We start from the raw sequence: 25201 nt of genomic DNA, 5'->3' as shown, positions 1-25201 counted from the left end.
ACTGGTGAAATCTACACAAGATGTATGAAACATGAGTCTGTGAAATGAGGACAGTTAGCAATGCAAGTAATCTAATGAGATTTTCTGAGAAATGGACATGAACTTCACAGTGGACAGAGTGCAGAATAAGAAAATTTACCAAGGATACAGTAATGTAAAGGCTGAAGTGAATGAAAATGACCATAACAGAATACTGTAATCATGTGACAGAATGACAACAGAATTTACTTAAAACAAGAGATGACTGAAAACTAAAGGTGTAAGGAATAAAAATAAAAAAAGGGTATCAATGTACAAATCTAAAGAAATGTGTGGAGGTATCTGGGTTAAAAGGGGATTTTGAATGAACCATCCTGCTGCATATTGAAAGAAGGCCTAACTATAAGACAATGACAAATACAGTTAAAGAGACAGACATATGTACACATGCACTGATAGGCATACAAGCTTAAAGCAATTCTCTGAGACAGCATGTCTCTAGGCCAGACTATGCTACGTGCACCTTTTTGAGCACTTGTATCATCTACGTTGCAACTCAGTGTTACATTTTTTTGTGTGAAATCCTCTCATTAAAAATGAAAAACTGTTTTGGTACAAAATCCCTCCACCAAAATGCATTCAGCAGCTTTCTAATTAACCACAACATGAACTATATGCATAGTCAGCTTGTAGACTAAATAGTAAGTGAAAACTAATTATAGATTAATGGCTCAATTATGCCATCTAACACTTCTTTGACAACAAAAATATTCCACATCAGAAATGGAAAAAGCAGTCAATATAAGTGACAGTAAGAACATTCAAGCATTTTGCAGAGAAAAATCTTATTGTAAGTTAATTTACTTGAATCGTCAACCTTGTATTCAAACTTTTAACATGATAAACACCAACATGTACACCAATCGGCTGGTCATCATTGGTCAGATGTCAAGTCTATTCATGAAAACCCCCCTCGAGTACACCTTGGCTAAGGAATTAAAAAGTTTATAAATATGAAGCAAGCTGACAACAGCAACTTACAATCATTGTTTTTGGCATAGGATGAATTATAAGGTCCTGGCCACAGACCTAATCCACAAACTCTAGTTCACATTGGATTAGTTTTACCCCCATTCTTATGAGTATTTGTGAATCGAATAGGCAGAATTCTAGCACAATGATAGGAGTCTGTCTGTCTTTAGAATCATCAAAGTTTAACTGATTTTACCAATCTTCCTTTCCCTAAGTTAACTCACATCTTAATTTATTCACTCAAAACTAGAACACTGTCCTTTCCCTGCATAAATGATAAGGCATTCTTTTAATGATCATAAAAATAAAATATTCATTATCTTCACACCGATGGTTCACTCATCATATTGCCTCACATTAATAATGTCTACTCACAATACCTGTTTAATCTCTCTCTTCCTGTTCAACTGACATGATGCTTTTAAGGTTCTTTAACATATACTATCTTTGTTACTATATACACCCTATTACTAATATTAAGTTAACAACTTTTCTTTTTACATATTTATTTCCAGTGTTCTTGATAATTCACAGACCACCACTTCCAACTCCTAATTTTCCACTGACAGTTACCCCAAGCCAGAATTCTAGCCCTTCGTTTAATCACCAAAGATGTGCTTCATTGTGTGGAAGTTTGACAACACCTACTCCACCACCTAGACGACGATAATTCATTGATCCACATAGCCGCCAATGATTCTGGTCTGGATCATAGACCTCTATTGTCTTGAGATATGTAGTTCCATCAAAACCTCCAACTGCATATAGCATGCCATTAACCACTGCTAAACCAACCTGTAAAATAAAAAACAAAAGTACAAACATATTCATCACTGGAATGTAAAACAAAAATACAACAGAAAAATAAGATACCTTATGAAGGATAAAAATTTTTCACTTGCTAAACTTCCATTGTAAAGAATAAGGAGCTGGATAATTACTAATACATTTGTGAGATTAACTGATGGAAACTGTTGGTTCTGATCAGTGTCGTTACACCTTGTCACTTGACATAATCTTCCAATTATTGCATATAATAAATCTCTAACCAAAATCCTATTTCAAAGTTTATATAAGTAATGCAAGATTTCATGCAAAAGTCATAAACAATGGTATGCAAGAAACAAAAACTTTTAATGCCAATCATTCTGGAAAAACAATGCACCACAGGACAGTGCAAACAAAGACTGAAAAGTTTATTTAGTTCAATTAAAACCAGTACAATGTACATGGAAAAATTCAAAATGTTAGCTTGACTTACTCCACTCCGTCTTGATGTCATTGCAACAATAGGACTCCACTGATTAGTGTGGGGGTTGTAGCGTTCAGCACTGGACAACTCAGTACAATCATCTCTCCCACCAACAGCATAGATCATGTTATTATATACTGCGCAGCCTAGGTGTTTCCGACGTGTACTCATAGCTGGCATCATAACCCACTTATTCATTTTTGGGTCATATCGCTCCACTGGAAAATGTATATAAATATATATATGCACATATTTTTTCTCTCTCTGGTAAGACTTGGATGTTGACAAAATCACATTAAATCAAGTTCATTACATATAACAAACTGTAAGTATGATGTCTTTCCAATGCCATTATTTTCACATTCAAAGTAGTTAGACCCATACAGACTTTATCAAGCCTAGAGCTTCATAATCTGTATATCACATTCTCACACACTCACTTACACCTCATTCTGTCCAACAGTACTGACTAGATTTTAGCACCCCTCTGATGAGGTAGTAGTGCCAATGCTTGCAACAGGGAGGTATCATACACCTGAGATTGGCACACCCTCAACCCAATTGAGAAAATCTACACTTGTTTACATCAGCATTTACTAATATCTAACCAACTCAAATACAATGGTTAAGTTATTCTTTTCTTCCTTAGTATGGTTTAACTTCTCTGGATTCTGTTCTTCATGAATCACTTACTCCTACTATGTGGGAACTCCTTCAAAATATCAAGTGCTAAATTTATTAACAATGGCTGAAAACATATCTTATTACCACTTTAAAACTGAATCATGAGGTCCAGAAGAATCCTAAAAAGTTCCATTTTATGAGGTATAAGGATGAACATACAGTAAACCCTTGATTTAATGGACTAATAGGGGGAAAGGGGAGTGTCCATTAATGCAGAAAGTCCATTAAATCAACTGTAACCTATGGGCCATTTTTTAATATAACATACAGTAATACAGTATACAGTTTACAACTTTCTTTTTACTCCTATATCACTTGATGTAAGGATTGCAAAATTATTTAATAAATAAAGTTACAATTCTCTGTATACAACCTGATTAAACGATAGCTTGAGGCAGACTGAGACTGAAACAAAGCAAGTATATCCCATGCTACCAAAAACAAGTGCGATATGAAATACGAATGGTGTGAAGTTTGACATTTTTTCTCATTCTTCAAATCATTATCAATTAATGTATTATTATCTGCCCGGTCCATTAAATCCGAAATCCGTTATATCGGGGGTCATCAAACTGAGGGTTTAGTGTATTCTCAAAAATGCTTATGTAGTCTCATGTCAGCTTGAACAACGTAAGTTACTGATAGTCCTATGAACTGTGCTAACTTCATGTAAGAAAGAGGAAAGTTGATGCAAGTGCTAAGGAGTAATTTTTTTTCTTTTGATAAGCTGTGGCCATTATCATGAACCTCACAGAGAAATTAGTTTGCTTTCATGATTTCATGTTGTTGGAAGAGTTTACTGTCCAGATCACACCCTACTAAATGAAACAAATAGTGCAATACAGACTCCCATATATGAGCCTCATGGGATTAGAAAGGTTTGATCATCCTTACCAACTGACCAAGAGAAAACTTCAATAAACCTATGTCCTCAGGGATCTCAAAAACTTTCTTAAATGCAGATAATCACTAGGTCAGTCTGTATTTCATATTCATGTATACTACAAACACATTAACTATAAACAAACTGTTTTATGTATAATACCTATGCAGTCTATACATAAGATCCATAGTATATACTCATCCATCCATATATTATACACATGACATCCATACATCTCCAAATAAAAAAATCATTCAACACTCAAGTAAATTCAGGTGTGCACATAAAACCCATAAGCTTTAAGAACAAAACCAATTAAACAAAAATTGCTACACACTACGTGCTCCATGCATAATTTCCTTCATGTTATAAGAATACCTGTGTTAAGAGGACTCTGGCCATCAGATCCACCAACAGCATACAGAAAGCCACCAAGAACAGCTACTGCAACTCCTAACCGTCGAGTGTTCATGGATGCCACCTTTGTCCATCGATTACTTTGGGGATCATACCTAAATGCACAAATCAACACAAATAATTAGTCCTACCTACAACTGTGCTAATGCACAGATGAAAAACATAGACTGATAGTTACCTTCAACTATATCTAGAAAGTTATTTCACATACTCAAAAAAAGGTGGCCCATGAAGAATTTTCCCTGAACACTCTCTTTACCATTTATCACTGCAATTCAAATGTTAGATGACCTATAACAGTGCCCAAAGCCTTTGCTATAAAATTTCTGCATGTTGACTTAACTCTCAAGAACAAGAAATTGCCAGATACTTGCACAAGTTACAAATGAGAATAGTAAATAAAAAAATTTCAAGGAATATTCATCTTCCTGATAAATTTCAACAAGTATTGGACAAACTTAGTTACAATCTACAATCTTCTCTACACAAATCACTTTGTTTTTGGCTGCATTCCTTAGGATATGTGGATATGCAACTTATTTTCCCTTAAACCTTTTAAACAATGATGTAAACATATCTTAAGATATATTATGATATAGTCTGTTACATCAAATGAAGAGATGAGAACACTGTACTTGTGAATAAAGAATATGCAGTTATTTACTGACGAGTTGATTACATTAAATGAATTCTTAAAAAAATGAATATGTAATCCCTTCTGATGCATGCTGAGCATTTTGTCTAAACTTGAAGTAATATATGTGTGGAATGGAATGGGAGCAATATAAGTAGAAGAAACAAAATTGCAAATATTTTCATAAAGCTTACATTAGATATGTTTGAGATATTCAAGATACAGCTAAGAAGTTGTGGAAATTTGAATGAAATGGAGTTTGGAGTGTAAGACCAAGTTTGTTACCTGGTATGTATGCTTATGTAAAGGAGAGTGTGGTAATGCTCATGAAAAATATGTGGTATGAAGCAAATAACTGTAAATGAGTAAGTTCCATGTACAGTTTATGAGAGCATAAAGAAAAGGATACTGTACCAGATGATAGCAATAAAAAAAGTCAACTTTCTCTTTTTGGTAGTATAAAATTACAAATGTGAAAGAAAAAGTAAAAAGAAAACTGGAGAGCTTATGGAATGTAAGAGTAAAACAAATTCCAAAAGAAGGAAAATGAGAAGCTATAATATATCTATCACGCAGCAGATAATGATGCCGAAGGGGTGTGAAGGCACGTGAGACAGTAATTTACCCAAGGAAAGTCAGAAAAGAAGTTACATATGTTATTCCACTCAACTTTGTTAATGAGCCAGTATTTACACTTAAAAAGGGCCACTGGATACATTTATGAAAGTGTGATCAGATGAACCAATTTGGGGCAAGACTGTGCATTTACTGTAGGGTGGACTAGAGGTGAAAAACAAATACAGAATGTTAGGAGAGTGGTCACAGTGGTCAGGAATATGGGTAGGGTGGGAGATAATTTGCTCTACATCATTGAGAATGGAGAATGTGAGGGCTTTAATCACTCCACCATCTGTATAGGAGGAATTCGACCATTCCCTATGGTACACGATCTTGGCTGTCACAGTCTCATAGCAGGAGTTTAGAGAGTCAAACAAGGACAAAAAATTTGTAGGATCAGGGAGAGCAATAGGCAAAATGGAGGAAAGTGTGGAAGCAGGAAGACAGACCTTGCGCCACATAACATCAAAATTTGGAGACTTGAAGGTCTTTGAGGCAAACAACAGGTGTTGATGTTGGAATAAAAAGAAACAACACATCTGAACCAGAATCATGAGTGGAGCTACAGTCAGCTATGAAAAAGGGACTAGTTAGAACATCACTAAACAACTGTGTCTCAGACAGAAGTGAGATATTAGAAGTACTAGACAGATGGTGTTCAATTGAAGATTGGTGCATGGTATCTGTATGAACCAGTCTTTTCTTGCATGGAAAGTCTTTAAATTCATCTAGCAAATAATCATTACACATGACAGCTAGAGACTGAGTGTGAACGACTGTGGCCTTTGTTGTTTTTTCCTTGCGCTACCTTGTGCATGTGCGGGGGGAGGAGGATGCTATTTCATGTGTGGCGGAGTGGTGACAAGAATGGATGAAGTCAGCAAGTATGAATATGTACATGTGTACATATGTATATGTATGTGTATGTATATGTATGTATACGTTGAAATGTATAGGTATGTATATGTGCATGTGTGGGCGCTTATGTATATACACGTGTGTGTGGGTGGGTTGGGCCATTCTTTCGTCTGTTTCCTTGCACTACCTCGCTAACACAGGAGACAGCGACAAAGTATAATAAAGAATAAGAAAATAATCAGAGAGACTGGTTGAGAGAATAGAAGAGGGTGTTTTGAAATGGTTTGGTAACATGGAGAGAATGAGTGAGGAAAGATTGGCAAAGAGGATATATGTGTCAGAGGTGGAGGGAACAAGAAGTGGGAGACCAAATTGGAGGTGGAAAGATGGAGTGAAAAAGATTTCGAGTGATCGGGGCCTGAACTGCATATGCAGGAGGGTGAGAGGCGTGCAAGGAATAGAGTGAATTGGAACGATGTGGTATAACGGGGTCGACGTGCTGTCAATGGATTGAACCAGGGCATGTGAAGTGTCTGGGATAAACCATGGAAAGTTCTGTGGGGCCTGGATGTGGAAAGGGAGCTGTGGTTTCGGTGCATTATACATGACAGCTAGAGACTGAGTGTGAATGAATGTGGCCTTTGTTGTCTTTTCCTAGCTCTACCTCATGCACATGCGGGGGGAGGGGGTTGTTATTTCATGTGTAGTGGGGTGGCGACGGGAATGAATAAGGGGAGACAGTATGAATTATGTACATATGCATATATGTATATGTCTGTGTGTATATATATGTATACATTGAGATGTATAGGTATGTATATGTGCATGTGTGAATGTGTATGTATATACATGTGTATGTGGGTGGGTTGGGTCATTCTTTTGTCTGTTTCCTTGCGCTACCTCGCTAATGCGGGAGACAGCGACAAAGTATAATAAATAAATAAATAAATCAGAAAGCATCAAATTTCCTACATATTTGGGAGCAAAACTGATATGCTTGATAGGCACCTGGACAACCTTCCTTTGCTTCATCTTTATTCCTTCAAACTAAGAAAGTTCAAAAGACAAGAGGGCATTCTTTTGGACTGCCTATAAGGTTCAAATACTTACAATGCTCATAAAAATACCTAATATCTTGAAAAAGGCTTACCATGAATATCATCAAAAGCTCAATGCTCGTTATGTGAAGAAACAGATTACCATGATTGCTAAGATTATTGTTACCCTTGGGTTCATTAAGAAGCTAAAAAAGCAGCACTATAAAAAATTCAATTACAACAATAACAGCTTACCTCTCAACGACATTCAAGCAGGATACACCATCTTGTCCTCCAACAGCATAAAGGTAGCCATCTAACACTGCCACACCAACACTTGTGCGGCAAGTGCTGGTTGGTGCCACTTCACACAACCACTGATTAGTTTGTGGGTCATATCTGAAAATAAAATCATATCAGCTTCTTCGACAAATACAAAACTTGCTCGGTCTCATCATCTCAAGTTTCTTGTTTCCTAAATTCTGGTTCTCCTCCAAAATTTCTCTCAGCTGGATGACAAGTCATTACATCTTTTCTATTCAATGTTTACCTTTTCTCACCTTAGTGAAGCAAAATAAAGAACAGAGACAACTATATACTCAAGGAAATAACCTTGTTTGGCTCCTTCAGACCCTGCATTTATAATGTGATAATGCATTAGGAAACAATTGCTCACCCCACCCTATGCCCCTCTAAGTCATGTTTTGCAACATCTAGAAGACATATGGGTATATACTTGTAAAGGTGGCAAAATCTAAATCTTTATATAAAAAATGTACAGTACAATATATATATATCTATTCTCATACTTGACTGTCACTTCCTGTGTTAGCGAGGAACGTCAGGAACAGACAAGGAAAGGCTGCATCTGCTCACATCCATTCTCTAGCTGTTCTGTGTAATGCCCAAACACCACAGCTCCATATCCACAACAAGGCCTCACAAGCCTTTCCATGGTTTACCCTGGACAATGCACATGCCCTGGTGCAGACCACTGACAGCATGCTGACCCCAGTATACCACATCATTCCAATTCACTTCATCCTGAGCATGCCTTTCATCCTCTTGCACATTCAGGCCCCCAATTGCCTAAAATCTTTTTCATTTTATCCTTCTATCTCTAATTTGATTAAGCTCTCTCCCTTACATTCTTTAACTTACCAAACCTCTTACTTACCCTTTCATTACTTAATCAATCAAAGCACCTCACACCAACAAATCCTCCCTTCTCCACACACCATTCTCAAATCCATATAATATTGTAGGGACTACTATAACTTCAAACATACCCATTTTTGTCTTCCCTAATAATCTCTTTTTTTTTTTTTTGCACATTCTTCAGCAGTCCCAGAATCTTTGCCTGCTCCACCCACCCTAGGGTTCACTCTGCTTCAGTAGTTCCATACCTTGTCATGTCCACTCCCACGTATCAAAAACATTTCACTTCCACCAGTTTCTTTCAATTCAAACTTATACACCAAACCTTGTCCTACCTTTCACATTCACTCTCAACTTTCTCCTTTCAAACACTTTTTGAAACTCAGTCACCAACTTCTGCATTTTCTAACTTGAATCTGTCACCAGTGCTGTACCATCAGCAAACAACATCTGATTCACTTCCCAAGCCATCTCATCCCCCACAGACGGCATTCTCGCCCCTCACTCCAAGACTTGTATCTACTTCCTTACCATCTCATCCATATAAAATTAAACAACTAAGGTGGCATCACACACCCCTGCCACAGGCAGACCTTCACTGGGAACCACTTGTTCTCCTTTCTTCCTACTTGTACACATGCCTTAAACTCTTGATAAAAACTTCTCACTTCTTCAAGTGGCTTAAAACCCACACTGTATATTCTGAAGACCTTCTGCAAAGCATCTCTATTAACCCTATCATATGGCTTCTCCAGATCCTCACACACATTCTTTAAAACAAACACCTGATCCACATAACCTCTACCTCTTTTGAAACCATACTGATACTCCCCACTCTCATGCTCTATACATAACTTCACCTTCTCAATCAATAACCCTCTCATACAACTTACCGAATACTCAACAAACTTATGCCTCTGTGGTTTGAAAACTCACCCTTATCCCCACTGCCTTTGTACAATGGCACTATTCATGCATTCTGCCAATCCTCAGGCACCTCACCAGGACATTGAATATCCTTACCCATCGAAGAACAACACACACAATCACCACCCTTTCCTAATAAATTAAACAGCAATACCATCCACTCCAGCCACCGTGCCGCATTTCATCTTACGCAAGGCTTTCACTACCTTTTCTCTCTTCACCAAACCACTTTCCATGACTCTTACTTTGCATACTGCCCAGACCTAAACACCCTACATCAGCCACTCTATCATCAAACACATTTAACAATCCTTCAAAATGCTGACTCCATATCCTGCTCGCTTCATCACTACCTGTTATAAATTTCCCTTCTGCCCTCTTCATGGGTGTTTCCATTTGTTCTCTTGTCTTTCACTCATTACTTGATCTTTCCAAAATATCTTTTTATTCTCCCTAAAGTTTACTGATGCTCGCTTATCCCAAATCTCATTTGCCCTCTTTTTCAATCTCAATACCTTCCTCTTGACCTCCTGCCACTTTTTCTCATATATCTCACGATCATCTGCACTCTTTCCCTGCAATTTTTGCTAAAACACCTCTCTTTTCTCATTCATTAGTAACTTTACTTCTTCATTCCACTGCTTGCTACTCGTTCTAATGTGCCCACCTCACACCTTTTGCATGCCACATGCATCTCTTGCACACGCCATCCTGCATCCCTATATACCTCCCATTCCTCATCCACTCACCTAATTTCATTTACTCCCACATTTTGCCATTGTACACTCAATCTCTCCTGGTATTTCTTCACACAAGTCTCCTTTCCAAGCTCACCTACTCTCACCACTCTTTTCTCCCCAACATATTTTCCTCTTTTTCAAAAACCTCTACAAACCCGTCACCCTCACTTGCACAAGATAGTGATTAGACATCCCACCAGCTGCCCCTCTCTGCACATTTCCATCCAAAAGTCTCTCTTTTACATGCTGGTCAATTAATATGTAATCTAATAGTGCCCGTTGACCATCTCTCTACTTAAATATGTATACTTGTGTATATCCCTCTTTTAAAATCAGGTATATACAATCACCATACAAAACTCCACAAGCTATTCATCATTTCCATTCATAACTCTGTATACCCCATGCACCCTAATTATACTGTCAACCATCACATTAGTTATCTTCACATCTAAATCAACCTGCACTAATACCTGGTTTCTTACATCCGAACTGCTGACACACTCACACAGCTGCTCCCAAAACACTTGCCTCTCATGATCTCTCTTCTCATATCCAGGTGCATAAGCACCAATAATCACCCATCTCCTGGCACCCACTTTCAGTCTTACCTGCATCAATCTAGAATTTACACACTTCCACAATTCATGTTTCAGGAGTAATGCTACTCCTTTCTTAGCACTTGCCCTCTCACCAACCTTGACCTTACTTTTTAAGACATTCTGAAACCAATCTTCCCCATTGTCCTCCAGCTTTGTTTCATTCATAGCCAGATCATCCAGGTTCTTTCCTCAAACATACTACTTTGGTTACATCCTTACACATTTAGACACCCTAGTCTGAGGTTTCAAGTAGGATGAGCATATATACATTTATTTATTTTTTTGCTTTGTCGCTGTCTCTCGCGTTTGCGAGGTAGCGCAAGGAAACAGATGAAAGAAATGGCCCAACCCATCCCAATACACATGTATATACATACAAGTCCACACACGCAAATATACATACCTATACATCTCAGAGAAGAGGTAGTAAAAGCTTTGGGGAAGATGAAAGCCGGCAAGGCAGCAAGTTTGGATGGTATTGCAGTGGAATTTATTAAAAAAGGGGGTGACTGTATTGTTGACTGGTTGGTAAGGTTATTTAATGTATGTATGACTCATGGTGAGGTGCCTGAGGATTGGCGGAATTCGTGCATAGTGCCATTGTACAAAGGCAAAGGGGATAAGAGTGAGTGCTCAAATTACAGAGGTATAAGTTTGTTGAGTATTCCTGGTAAATTATATGGGAGGGTATTGATTGAGAGGGTGAAGGCATGTACAGAGCATCAGATTGGGGAAGAGCAGTGCGGTTTCAGAAGTGGTAGAGGATGTGTGGATCAGGTGTTTGCTTTGAAGAATGTATGTGAGAAATACTTAGAAAAGCAAATGGATTTGTATGTAGCATTTATGGATCTGGAGAAGGCATATGATAGAGTTGATAGAGATGCTCTGTGGAAGGTATTAAGAATATATGGTGTGGGAGGCAAGTTGTTAGAAGCAGTGAAAAGTTTTTATCGAGGATGTAAGGCATGTGTACGTGTAGGAAGAGAGGAAAGTGATTGGTTCTCAGTGAATGTAGGTTTGCGGCAGGGGTGTGTGATGTCTCCATGGTTGTTTAATTTGTTTATGGATGGGGTTGTTAGGGAGGTAAATGCAAGAGTTTTGGAAAGAGGGGCAAGTATGAAGTCTGTTGGGGATGAGAGAGCTTGGGAAGTGAGTCAGTTGTTGTTCGCTGATGATACAGCGCTGGTGGCTGATTCATGTGAGAAACTGCAGAAGCTGGTGACTGAGTTTGGTAAAGTGTGTGGAAGAAGAAAGTTAAGAGTAAATGTGAATAAGAGCAAGGTTATTAGGTACAGTAGGGTTGAGGGTCAAGTCAATTGGGAGGTGAGTTTGAATGGAGAAAAACTGGAGGAAGTGAAGTGTTTTAGATATCTGGGAGTGGATCTGTCAGCGGATGGAACCATGGAAGCGGAAGTGGATCATAGGGTGGGGGAGGGGGCGAAAATTTTGGGAGCCTTGAAAAATGTGTGGAAGTCGAGAACATTATCTCGGAAAGCAAAAATGGGTATGTTTGAAGGAATAGTGGTTCCAACAATGTTGTATGGTTGCGAGGTGTGGGCTATGGATAGAGTTGTGCGCAGGAGGATGGATGTGCTGGAAATGAGATGTTTGAGGACAATGTGTGGTGTGAGGTGGTTTGATCGAGTAAGTAACGTAAGGGTAAGAGAGATGTGTGGAAATAAAAAGAGCGTGGTTGAGAGAGCAGAGGAGGGTGTTTTGAAATGGTTTGGGCACATGGAGAGAATGAGTGAGGAAAGATTGACCAAGAGGATATATGTGTCGGAGGTGGAGGGAACGAGGAGAAGAGGGAGACCAAATTGGAGGTGGAAAGATGGAGTGAAAAAGATTTTGTGTGATCGGGGCCTGAACATGCAGGAGGGTGAAAGGAGGGCAAGGAATAGAGTGAATTGGAGCGATGTGGTATACAGGGGTTGACGTGCTGTCAGTGGATTGAATCAAGGCATGTGAAGCGTCTGGGGTAAACCATGGAAAGCTGTGTAGGTATGTATATTTGCATGTGTGGACGTGTGTATGTACATGTGTATGGGGGGGGGGGGCCATTTCTTTCGTCTGTTTCCTTGCGCTACCTCGCAAACGCGGGAGACAGCGACAAAGTATAAAAAAAAAAAAAAAAAAAAAAAATCTCAATGTACACATATATATACACACACAGACACATACATATATACACATGCACACAATTCACACTGTCTGCCTTCATTCATTCCCATCGCCACCTCGCCACACATGGAATACCATCCCCCACCCCCCTCATGTGTGCGAGGTAGCGCTAGGAAAAGACAACAAAGGCCCCATTCATTCACACTCAGTCTCTAGCTGTCATGCAATAATGCCCGAAACCACAGCTCCCTTTCCACATCCAGGCCCCACACAACTTTCCATGGTTTACCCCAGACGCTTCACATGCCCTGATTCAATCCACTGACAGCACGTCAACCCCGGTATACCACATCGATCCAATTCACTCTATTCCTTGCCCGCCTTTCACCCTCCTGCGTGTTCAGGCCCCGATCACTCAAAATCTTTTTCACTCCATCTTTCCACCTCCAATTTGGTCTCCCACTTCTCCTCGTTCCCTCCACCTCCGACACATATATCCTCTTGGTCAATCTTTCCTTACTCATTCTCTCCATGTGCCCAAACCATTTCAAAACACTCTCTTCTGCTCTCTCAACCACGCTCTTTTTATTTCCACACATCTCTCTTACCCTTACATTACTTACTCAATCAAACCACCTAACACCACACATTGTCATCAAACATCTCATTTCCAGCACATCCACCCTCCTGCGCACAACTCTATCCATAGCCCACACCTTGCAACCATACAACATTGTTGGAACCACTATTCCTTCAAACATACCCATTTTTGCTTTCCGAGATAATGTTCTCGACTTCCAAACATTCTTCAAGGCTCCCACGATTTTCGCCCCCTCCCCCACCCTATGATTCACTTCCGCTTCCATGGTTCCATCTGCTGCCAGATCCACTCCCAGATATCTAAAACACCTTACTTCCTCCAGTTTTTCTCCATTCAAACTTACCTCCCAATTGACTTGACCCTCAACCCTACTGTACCTAATAACCTTGCTCTTATTCACATTTACTCTTAACTTTCTTCTTTCACACACTTTACCAAACTCAGTCGCCAGCTTCTGCAGTTTCTCACATGAATCAGCCACCAGCACTGTATCATCAGCGAACAACAACTGACTCACTTCCCAAGATCTCTCATCCACAACAGACTTCATACTTGCCCCTCTTTCCAAAACTCTTGCATTCACCTCCCTAACAACCCCATCCATAAACAAATTAAACAACCATGGAGACATCACACACCCCTGCCGCAAACCTACATTCACTGAGAACCAATCACTTTCCTCTCTTCCTACACGTACACATGCCTTACATCCTCGATAAAAACTTTTCACTGCTTCTAACAACTTGCCTCCCACACCATATATTCTTAATACCTTCCACAGTGCATCTCTATCAACTCTATCATATGCCTTCTCCAGATCCATAAATGCTACATACAAATCCATTTGCTTTTCTAAGTATTTCTCACATACATTCTTCAAAGCAAACACCTGGTCCACACATCCTCTACCACTTCTGAAACCACACTGCTCTTCCCCAATCTGATGCTCAGTACATGCCTTCACCCTCTCAATCAATACCCTCCCATATAATTTACCAGGAATACTCAACAAACTTATACCTCTGTAATTTGAGCACTCACTCTTATCCCCTTTGCCTTTGTACAATGGCACTATGCACGCATTCTGCCAATCCTCAGGCACCTCACCATGAGTCATACATACATTAAATAACCTTACCAACCAGTCAACAATACAGTCACCCCCTTTTTTAACAGATTCCACTGCAATTCCATCCAAACCTGCTGCCTTGCTGGCTTTCATCTTCCGCAAAGCTTTTACTACCTCTTCTCTGTTTACCAAATCATTTTCCCTAACCCTCTCACTTTGCACACCACCTCGACCAAAACACCCTATATCTGCCACTCTATCATCAAACACATTCAACAAACCTTCAAAATACTCACTCCATCTCCTTCTCACATCACCACTACTTGTTATCACCTCCCCATTAGCGCCCTTCACTGAAGTTCCCATTTGCTCCCTTGTCTTATGCACTTTATTTACCTCCTTCCAGAACATCTTTTTATTCTCCCTAAAATTTAATGATACTCTCTCACTCCAACTCTCATTTGCCCTCTTTTTCACCTCTTGCACCTTTCTCTTGACTTCCTGTCTCTTTCTTTTATACATCTCCCTCTCAATTGCATTTTTTTCCTGCAAAAATTGTCCAAATGCCTCTCTCTTCTCTTTCACTAATAATCTTACTTCTTCATCCCACCACTCACTACCCTTTCTAATCAACCCACCTCCCACGCTTCTCATGCCACAAGCATCTTTTGTGCAATCCATCACTGATTCCCTAAATACATCCCATTCCTCCCCCACTCCCCTTACTTCAATTGTTCTCACCTTTTTCCATTCTGTACTCAGTCTCTCCTGGTACTTCCTCATACATATCATACATATCATAATATACACATATACATACCCATACAGAGACATATACATATATACACTTGTTCACATTCATACTTGCATCAATACCTTTCGCTTCAGCGAGGTAGCGCCAGGAAAACAAATAAAAAAAGGCCACATTTGTCAACACTCAGTCTCTAGCTGTCATGTGTAATGCACCGAAACCACAGCTCCCTATCCACATCCAGGCTCCACAGATATTTCCATGGTTTACCCTAGATGTTTCACATGCCCTGGTTCAGTCCATTGACAGCAAGTGAACACCAGTATACCACAATGTTCCAATTCACTCTATTCTTTGCACACCTCTTACCCTCCAATATGTTCAGGCCCCAATCGCTCAAAATAATTTTCACCCCATCCTTCTACCTCTAATTTGGTCTCCCACTTCTCCTTGTTCCCTCCACCTCTGACACATATATCCTCTTTGTCGATCTTTCCTCATTCATTCTTTCTGTATGTCCAAACCATTTCAATACACCCTCTTCTGCTCTCTCAACCACACTCTTTTTATTTCCATTACTTATTCGATCAAACCACCTCACACCACATACTGTCTTTAAACATTTAATTTCCAACACATCCACCCTCCTCCGTACAACCTTATCTATAGCCCATTTCTCGCAACCATATGGTATTGTTGGAACTATTATTCCTTCAAACATACCCATTTTTCCTCTCCGAGATAACATTCTTTCCTTCCATACATTCTTCATCGCTCCAGAACCTTTGCCCCCTTCCCCACCCTAAAATCACTTCCATGATTCCATTTGCTGCCAAGTCCACTCCCAGATACTTAAAACACTTCACTTCCTCCAGTTTTTCTCCTTTCAAAGTTACATCCCAATTAACTTAACCCTCAACCGTACTGAACCTAATAACATTGTTCTTATTCACATTTACTCTCAACTTTCTCCTTTCACACATTTTTCCAAACTCAGTCACCAACTTCTGCAGTTCCTCACTAGAATCAGCCAGTATAATTGTATCATCTCCGAACAACAATTGACTCACTTCGCAAGCCCTCTCATCCACAACAGACTGCATACTCACCCCCTCTTTCCAGAACTCTAGTATATACCTCCCTAACCACCCCCTCCATAAACAAATTAAACAACCATGGGAACATCACACACCCCTGCCACAGACTGACATTCAATAGGAACCAATCACTCTCCTCTTTTTCTACTCATACACATGCCTTACATCCTTGGTAAAAATATTTCACTGCTTCTAGCACTTAGCTTCCACACCATATACTCTTAAGGCCTTCCACAAAGCATCTCTATCAACCCTATAATATGCCTTCTCCAGATCCATAAATTCTAAATACAAATCCATTTGTTTTTCTAGGTATTTCTCACTCACATTCTTCAAAGCGAATACCTCATCCAAACATTGTCTACCACTTCTGAAACCACACTGCTCTTCCCCAATCTGATGCTCTGTACATGCCTTCACCCTCTCAGTCAATACCCTCCCACATAGTTTCCCAGGAATACTCAACAAATTTATGCCTCTGCAGTTTGAACACTATTATTGCAACAATTGTACAATAGAGGCCTAGAAACCACATAAATCTCACTTCAACTGTTTTCAACATAAGCACAATGTTAGGAACTGGATGTTACAGTAGATACTGACTATAATGATTGCCAAATAATCCAAATATATAACTGTTACAATTTGTCAGCATCATACCAAATGAAACTTATTCAGGATCACAACAAATGGCGGTAGAAATAAACTATTACTGGAAACCTACCTTTCAACACTATTGAGGTAAGACTGCCCATCATGTCCCCCAACAGCATACAGCAGGTCAGACAACACTGCAACTCCCACCCCACACCGTCGCTTGCTCATTGGGGCTACCATACGCCATTCACAAGTTGTGGGCTCAAACCTCTCAACTGAAGCTATGGCATCACCGCTACACCATCCTCCAACTGTAAAAACAAATATCATTATGGGACTGCTACATCTAAACAAAGATGAGCTCTCACAACAATATCCTCATATGGAACCCATTCAAAACATTATATCTATCGAAGCTGTGAGCACAGTAAATTTTCAGTTAAAAAGAACTTGCAAATTCAGCACAGAGTATCAACAAAGTTTCAAGAGTATAAACAATCAAATATGTACAAACAACTTGCTTTGGGGAAATCATACAATAAGGCAAAGTCCATACAAAGCCTTTTCTAGCAATACACATTCATTACAGTTTACTCCTTTTAAATATCATGTGATGTACTTATAATTTTTACCTATCTAAAGTTATGAAAACATCTCAATTCAGCAGGCTCTTCTCATCTTTGTTTAAAATCAAGCAGGCTCTTCTCAAAATAGTTTGAAGTAAGACGTTCAACCCAAACCAGTTAAGCTGATGGGGAATATGAATCAAGTACGAAAGCATGTTATTTGCTGATGACTGAGCACTGGTGACAGATTCAAGTGAGAAACTGCAGAAATTGATGTCTAAGTTTGGGACAATATAAAGGAGGAGGTTGAGAGTAAATGTGAATAAAAACAGGTTATAAGGTTTAGAAGTACAGAGGAACTACTGAGGGACTGGCTAGTTTGGGTGTGAGTTCGAATGGAAAAAAAAAAAATTAGAGAAAGTGAAGCATTTCAGATACCTGGGAATGGACATAATAGCAAATGTAACCTTGGGCAAAGGTTCTGGGAGCACTAAGGAATGTGTGAAAAGAGGTCATTATCTGGGAGGGCAAAAATGGGTATGCTTGAAGGTATAGAAGTCCCAATGATGTTTTATGTCGGAAATGAAATGTCTGAGGACAACTTGTGGTGTGAGGTAGATAAACCGAGGAAGCAATATAAGGGTGACTGAGAGATGCGGTAATAGAAGAGTATGGTTGGGAGAGCTGAAAAAGGAGTGCTGAAATGGTTTGGGTATATGGAGAGAATGAGTGAAGAGAAGCTGAAAAAGAGGATATATATGTGTCAAAAGTGAATGAGTGTGTGTGTGTGTTTGTATTGAGAGAGAGAGAGAGAGAGAGAGAGAGAGAGAGAGAGAGAGAGAGAGAGAGAGAGAGAGAGAGAGTGAACGAATGTGGCCTTTATTGTCTTTTCCTACCACTACCTCGCGCACATGTGAAGGGAGGGGGTTGTCATTTCATGTGTGGCAGGGTGGCGACGGGAATGAATAAGGGCAGACAGTATGAATTATGTACATGTGTATATATGTATATGTCTGTGTGTGTATATATATGTATACATTGAGATGTATAGGTATGTATATTTGCGTGTGTGGAAGTGTGTGTATATACATGTGTATGTGGGTGGGTTAGGCCATTCTTTCGTCTGTTCCTTGCGCTAACATGGGAGACAGCGACAAAGCATAATAAATAGATATAAAAAATATGTGTATGTGGGTGGGTTGGGCCATTCCTCAACTGTTTCCTTGTGCAACCTAGCTAACACGGGAGATGGCAATTAAGTATAATAAATCAATACTCCTGAAACAGGAGTTGTGGGAGTATGTGATAGAGTGTAAGAAAGTAAATTCTCGATTAATATGGGTAAAACTGAAAGTTGATGGAGAGAGGTGGGTGATTATTGGTGCATATGCACCTGGGCATGAGAAGAAAGATCAAGAGAGGCAAGTGTTTTGGGAGCAGCTGAATGAGTGTGTTAGTGGTTTTGATGCACGAGACCGGGTCATAGTGATGGGTGATTTGAATGCAAAGGTGAGTAATGTGGCAGTTGAGGGAATAATTGGTATACATGGGGTGTTCAGTGTTGTAAATGGAAATGGTGAAGAGCTTGTAGATTTATGTGCTGAAAAAGGACTGATGATTGGGAATACCTGGTTTAAAAAGTGAGATATACATAAGTATACTTATGTAAGTAGGAGAGATGGCCTGAGAGCGTTATTGGATTACGTGTTAATTGACAGGCACGCGAAAGAGAGACTTTTGGATGTTAATGTGCTGAGAGGTGCAACTGGAGGGATGTCTGATCATTATCTTGTGGAGGCTAAGGTGAAGATTTGTATGGGTTTTCAGAAAAGAAGAGTGAATGTTGGGGTGAAGAGGGTGGTGAGAGTAAGTGAGCTTGAGAAGGAGACCTGTGTGAGGAAGTACCAGGAGAGACTGAGTACAGAATGGAAAAAGGTGAGAACAATGGAAGTAAGGGGAGTGGGGGAGGAATGGGATGTATTTAGGGAATCAGTGATGGATTGCGCAAAAGATGCTTGTGGCATGAGAAGAGTGGGAGGTGGGTTGATTAGAAAGGGTAGTGAGTGGTGGGATGAAGAAGTAAGAGTATTAGTGAAAGAGAAGAGAGAGGCATTTGGACGATTTTTGCAGGGAAAAAATGCAATTGAGTGGGAGATGTATAAAAGAAAGAGACAGGAGGTCAAGAGAAAGGTGCAAGAGGTGAAAAAAAGGGCAAATGAGAGTTGGGGTGAGAGAGTATCATTAAATTTTAGGGAGAATAAAAAGATGTTCTGGAAGGAGGTAAATAAAGTGCGTAAGACAAGGAAGCAAATGGGAACTTCAGTGAAGGGCGCAAATGGGGAGGTGATAACAAGTAGTGGTGATGTGAGAAGGAGATGGAGTGAGTATTTTGAAGGTTTGTTGAATGTGTTTGATGATAGAGTGGCAGATATAGGGTGTTTTGGTCGAGGTGGTGTGCAAAGTGAGAGGGTTAGGGAAAATGATTTGGTAAACAGAGAAGAGGTAGTGAAAGCTTTGCGGAAGATGAAAGCCGGCAAGGCAGCAGGTTTGGATGGTATTGCAGTGGAATTTATTAAAAAAGGGGGTGACTGTATTGTTGACTGGTTGGTAAGGTTATTTAATGTATGTATGACTCATGGTGAGGTGCCTGAGGATTGGCGGAATGCGTGCATAGTGCCATTGTACAAAGGCAAAGGGGATAAGAGTGAGTGCTCAAATTACAGAGGTATAAGTTTGTTGAGTATTCCTGGTAAATTATATGGGAGGGTATTGATTGAGAGGGTGAAGGCATGTACAGAGCATCAGATTGGGGAAGAGCAGTGTGGTTTCAGAAGTGGTAGAGGATGTGTGGATCAGGTGTTTGCTTTGAAGAATGTATGTGAGAAATACTTAGAAAAGCAAATGGATTTGTATGTAGCATTTATGGATCTGGAGAAGGCATATGATAGAGTTGATAGAGATGCTCTGTGGAAGGTATTAAGAATATATGGTGTGGGAGGAAAGTTGTTAGAAGCAGTGAAAAGTTTTTATCGAGGATGTAAGGCATGTGTGCGTGTAGGAAGAGAGGAAAGTGATTGGTTCTCAGTGAATGTAGGTTTGCGGCAGGGGTGTGTGATGTCTCCATGGTTGTTTAATTTGTTTATGGATGGGGTTGTTAGGGAGGTAAATGCAAGAGTTTTGGAAAGAGGGGCAAAGTATGAAGTCTGTTGGGGATGAGAGATCTTGGGAAGTGAGTCAGTTGTTGTTCGCTGATGATACAGCACTGGTGGCTGATTCATGTGAGAAACTGCAGAAGCTGGTGACTGAGTTTGGAAAAGTGTGTGGAAGAAGAAAGTTAAGAGTAAATGTGAATAAGAGCAAGGTTATTAGGTACAGTAGGGTTGAGGGTCAAGTCAATTGGGAGGTGAGTTTGAATGGAGAAAAACTGGAGGAAGTGAAGTGTTTTAGATATCTGGGAGTGGATCTGGCAGCGGATGGAACCATGGAAGCGGAAGTGGATCATAGGGTGGGGGAGGGGGCGAAAATCCTGGGGGCCTTGACGAATGTGTGGAAGTCGAGAACATTACCTCGGAAAGCAAAAATGGGTATGTTTGAAGGAATAGTGGTTCCAACAATGTTGTATGGTTGCGAGGCGTGGGCTATGGATAGAGTTGTGCACAGGAGGATGGACGTGCTGGAAATGAGATGTTTGAGGACAATGTGTGGTGTGAGGTGGTTTGATCGAGTGAGTAACGTAAGGGTAAGAGAGATGTGTGGAAATAAAAAGAGCGTGGTTGAGAGAGCAGAAGAGGGTGTTTTGAAGTGGTTTGGGCACATGGAGAGGATGAGTGAGGAAAGATTGACCAAGAGGATATATGTGTCGGAGGTGGAGGGAACAAGGAGAAGAGGGAGACCAAATTGGAGGTGGAAAGATGGAGTGAAAAAGATTTTGTGTGATCGGGGCCTGAACATGCAGGAGGGTGAAAGGAGGGCAAGGAATAGAGTGAATTGGAGCGATGTGGTATACCGGGGTTGACGTGCTGTCAGTGGATTGAAGCAGGGCATGTGAAGCGCCTGGGGTAAACCATGGAAAGCTGTGTAGGTATGTAAATTTGCGTGTGTGGACGTATGTATATACATGTGTATGGGGGGGGGGGGGTTGGGCCATTTCTTTCGTCTGTTTCCTTGCGCTACCTCGCAAACGCAGGAGACAGCGACAAAGTAAAAAAAAAAAAAAAAAAAAAAAAAATACATATGTGTATGTGAATGGGTGTGTCTTTCTTTGTTTTCTGGTGCTACCTTGCTAATGTGGGAAAAGATGATCTAGTATGAATAAAGAAATATATATAAATTTGCAGAATGATAGTGCATGTAGAAGCTAACCCACATATATCAGTTCAGAATCATATCCAAATTCTATTTGTATCAAGATTCAAACTATTGCTATTTGCTTCCAGAAAGAAAAGAAGGATAAAGAATTGCTTATAAAGAAGGGGTATACAGATGCTGAGGGAAAAAAAGAGAGAAAAAAGGAAAAAACAAAAGATAATGATTTTTTTTTTTTTTTTTTTTTTTTTATACTTTGTCGCTGTCTCCCGCATTTGCGAGGTAGCGCAAGGAAACAGACGAAAGAAATGGCCCAACCCCCCCCCCCCCCCATACACATGTACATACACACGTCCACACACGCAAATATACATACCTACACAGCTTTCCATGGTTTACCCCAGATGCTTCACATGCCTTGATTCAATCCACTGACAGCACGTCAACCCCTGTATACCACATCGCTCCAATTCACTCTATTCCTTGCCCTCCTTTCACCCTCCTGCATGTTCAGGCCCCGATCACACAAAATCTTTTTCACTCCATCTTTCCACCTCCAATTTGGTCTCCCTCTTCTCCTCGTTCCCTCCACCTCCGACACGTATATCCTCTTGGTCAATCTTTCCTCACTCATTCTCTCCATGTGCCCAAACCATTTCAAAACACCCTCTTCTGCTCTCTCAACCACGCTCTTTTTATTTCCACACATCTCCCTTACCCTTACGTTACTTACTCGATCAAACCACCTCACACCACACATTGTCCTCAAACATCTCATTTCCAGCACATCCATCCTCCTGCGCACAACTCTATCCATAGCCCACGCCTCGCAACCATACAGCATTGTTGGAACCACTATTCCTTCAAACATACCCATTTTTGCTTTCCGAGATAATGTTCTCGACTTCCACACATTTTTCAAGGCTCCCAAAATTTTCGCCCCCTCCCCCACCCTATGATCCACTTCCGCTTCCATGGTTCCATCCGCTGACAGATCCACTCCCAGATATCTAAAACACTTCACTTCCTCCAGTTTTTCTCCATTCAAACTCACCTCCCAATTGACTTGACCCTCAACCCTACTGTACCTAATAACCTTGCTCTTATTCACATTTACTCTTAACTTTCTTCTTCCACACACTTTACCAAACTCAGTCACCAGCTTCTGCAGTTTCTCACATGAATCAGCCACCAGCGCTGTATCATCAGCGAACAACAACTGACTCACTTCCCAAGCTCTCTCATCCCCAACAGACTTCATACTTGCCCCTCTTTCCAGGACTCTTGCATTTACCTCCCTAACAACCCCATCCATAAACAAATTAAACAACCATGGAGACATCACACACCCCTGCCGCAAACCTACATTCACTGAGAACCAATCACTTTCCTCTCTTCCTACACGTACACATGCCTTACATCCTCGATAAAAACTTTTCACTGCTTCTAACAACTTGCCTCCCACACCATATATTCTTAATACCTTCCACAGAGCATCTCTATCAACTCTATCATATGCCTTCTCCAGATCCATAAATGCTACATACAAATCCATTTGCTTTTCTAAGTATTTCTCACATACATTCTTCAAAGCAAACACCTGATCCACACATCCTCTACCACTTCTGAAACCGCACTGCTCTTCCCCAATCTGATGCTCTGTACATGCCTTCACCCTCTCAATCAATACCCTCCCATATAATTTACCAGGAATACTCAACAAACTTATACCTCTGTAATTTGAGCACTCACTCTTATCCCCTTTGCCTTTGTACAATGGCACTATGCACGCATTCCGCCAATCCTCAGGCACCTCACCATGAGTCATACATACATTAAATAACCTTACCAACCAGTCAACAATACAGTCACCCCCTTTTTTAATAAATTCCACTGCAATACCATCCAATCCTGCTGCCTTGCCGGCTTTCATCTTCCGCAAAGCTTTTACTACCTCTTCTCTGTTTACCAAATCATTTTCCCTAACCCTCTCACTTTGCACACCACCTCGACCAAAACACGGGAAACAATAATCTTTGAGGAAATATGCACTTGAATTAAGACTTTTTCTTACTTCTCTTGTCCTACCACCAAAGCTTGCTAATTCATATACTTCATTAAATGTCCATTCTATCGGTGAAATAATTCAAAGCAATCACAAATTCTAGTTCTCTTACCTGCAAAAAGCACCTCTCCTGTTTTGATAGGTTTGCGAGGTCTAGTGCGAGGGCCCTGCATTAGAGGACGTTCTTGAGGCAATAAGAGGTAGTTCTTTGCTTCATCAACCAAATCTCGACATGCCTGTAAATATTTTAAAATGCTAGAATTGTGTCCAGAAGACACAAATGCCCCTAACAAAGAACATAGCATAAAAGCCTATCCAAAATGACTGAAGTATGAGATGCATGGTTGATGGCTGTTTCATCATCAGATAGCACTTTGAAAAAATATATTTCCTTGATAGGCTTCATTACTCTGCCTTAATTAGTGGCTCATACATGCAAAGACGTGAAAATCTATTTTTTTCTTTCTGATAACAATGTTATGGACCATCAGGTCCCCTGTTATCTGTCCTTCCCATGTATAATGCACCAACATCAACACAAAGCCCCCTAACCACAGCCTAGCCCCAAACACCTCTCCAAGGTATTCCCTGACATGGTCAAGCTTACTTACAGTACACTGCCCAATGTATTCAACACAGATCCAATGTACTCTGTCCTGTGCATGCCTCACACCCTCCTGAATGTTCAGGCCCTAAGCCCTCAAAAACTCTTTTACTTCATCCTTCCATCTCACAGTTTCCCTTTTCTCCCTGTTCCCTACACTTCCAATATGGATGTCATCTGAGTCAGCCTCCCCTCAATCATCCTTTCAATATGTCTCTACCATCTTAGGACATCCTCATCTGCTCTCTCTCATACACTCATCTTATTTTCACCCTTCTCTCCTACCCTATTATTTCTTAATCAATGAACCCTCCTCACACTACACTGTCACAAACATTTCATTTCCATCACATCCACCATCTTTTATACTTTTTCATCTAAGACCCATGCCCCACATCCATACAGCACCAAAAAATCAAACATAACATCATTCCCCTTGAAGACAGTGACATCCCTTTCAATAAACCGCTCAACATGCCTATAAATTAAACCCCCTCACCCATCCTTTGGCTTGCTTCAGCTCTCACTGTTCCATATGCCGACATGTCCACTTCCAAGTACCTAAAACATTTCACTTTCTCCAGGTTCTCTCCATTAAAACTCA

The 25201-nt window shown here is 40.3% G+C and overlaps 1 protein-coding gene across 1 annotated transcript in view; it reads right to left on the bottom strand.

Moving 5' to 3' along the window:
• Window positions 1–25201, bottom strand: part of dbo (Kelch-like protein diablo) — a 58246-nt gene that overhangs the window by 13539 nt on the left and 19506 nt on the right. Inside the window, exons 5-10 of the mRNA XM_071695595.1 lie at window positions 24106–24229; window positions 17185–17368; window positions 7650–7793; window positions 4209–4342; window positions 2273–2481; window positions 1–1806 (exon numbers count right to left, since the gene is read on the bottom strand). The exon at window positions 1–1806 is cut by the window's left edge and continues 13539 nt beyond it. Coding sequence (XP_071551696.1) covers window positions 1615–1806; window positions 2273–2481; window positions 4209–4342; window positions 7650–7793; window positions 17185–17368; window positions 24106–24229 — 987 coding nt within the window. The 3' untranslated portion in view covers window positions 1–1614. The remainder of the gene's footprint in view (window positions 1807–2272; window positions 2482–4208; window positions 4343–7649; window positions 7794–17184; window positions 17369–24105; window positions 24230–25201) is intronic.

This window comes from Panulirus ornatus, chromosome 58 (assembly GCF_036320965.1).
Source record: "Panulirus ornatus isolate Po-2019 chromosome 58, ASM3632096v1, whole genome shotgun sequence".
Taxonomy (NCBI): Eukaryota; Metazoa; Arthropoda; class Malacostraca; order Decapoda; family Palinuridae; genus Panulirus; species Panulirus ornatus.
This window is presented reverse-complemented; position numbering and strand designations above follow the sequence as displayed.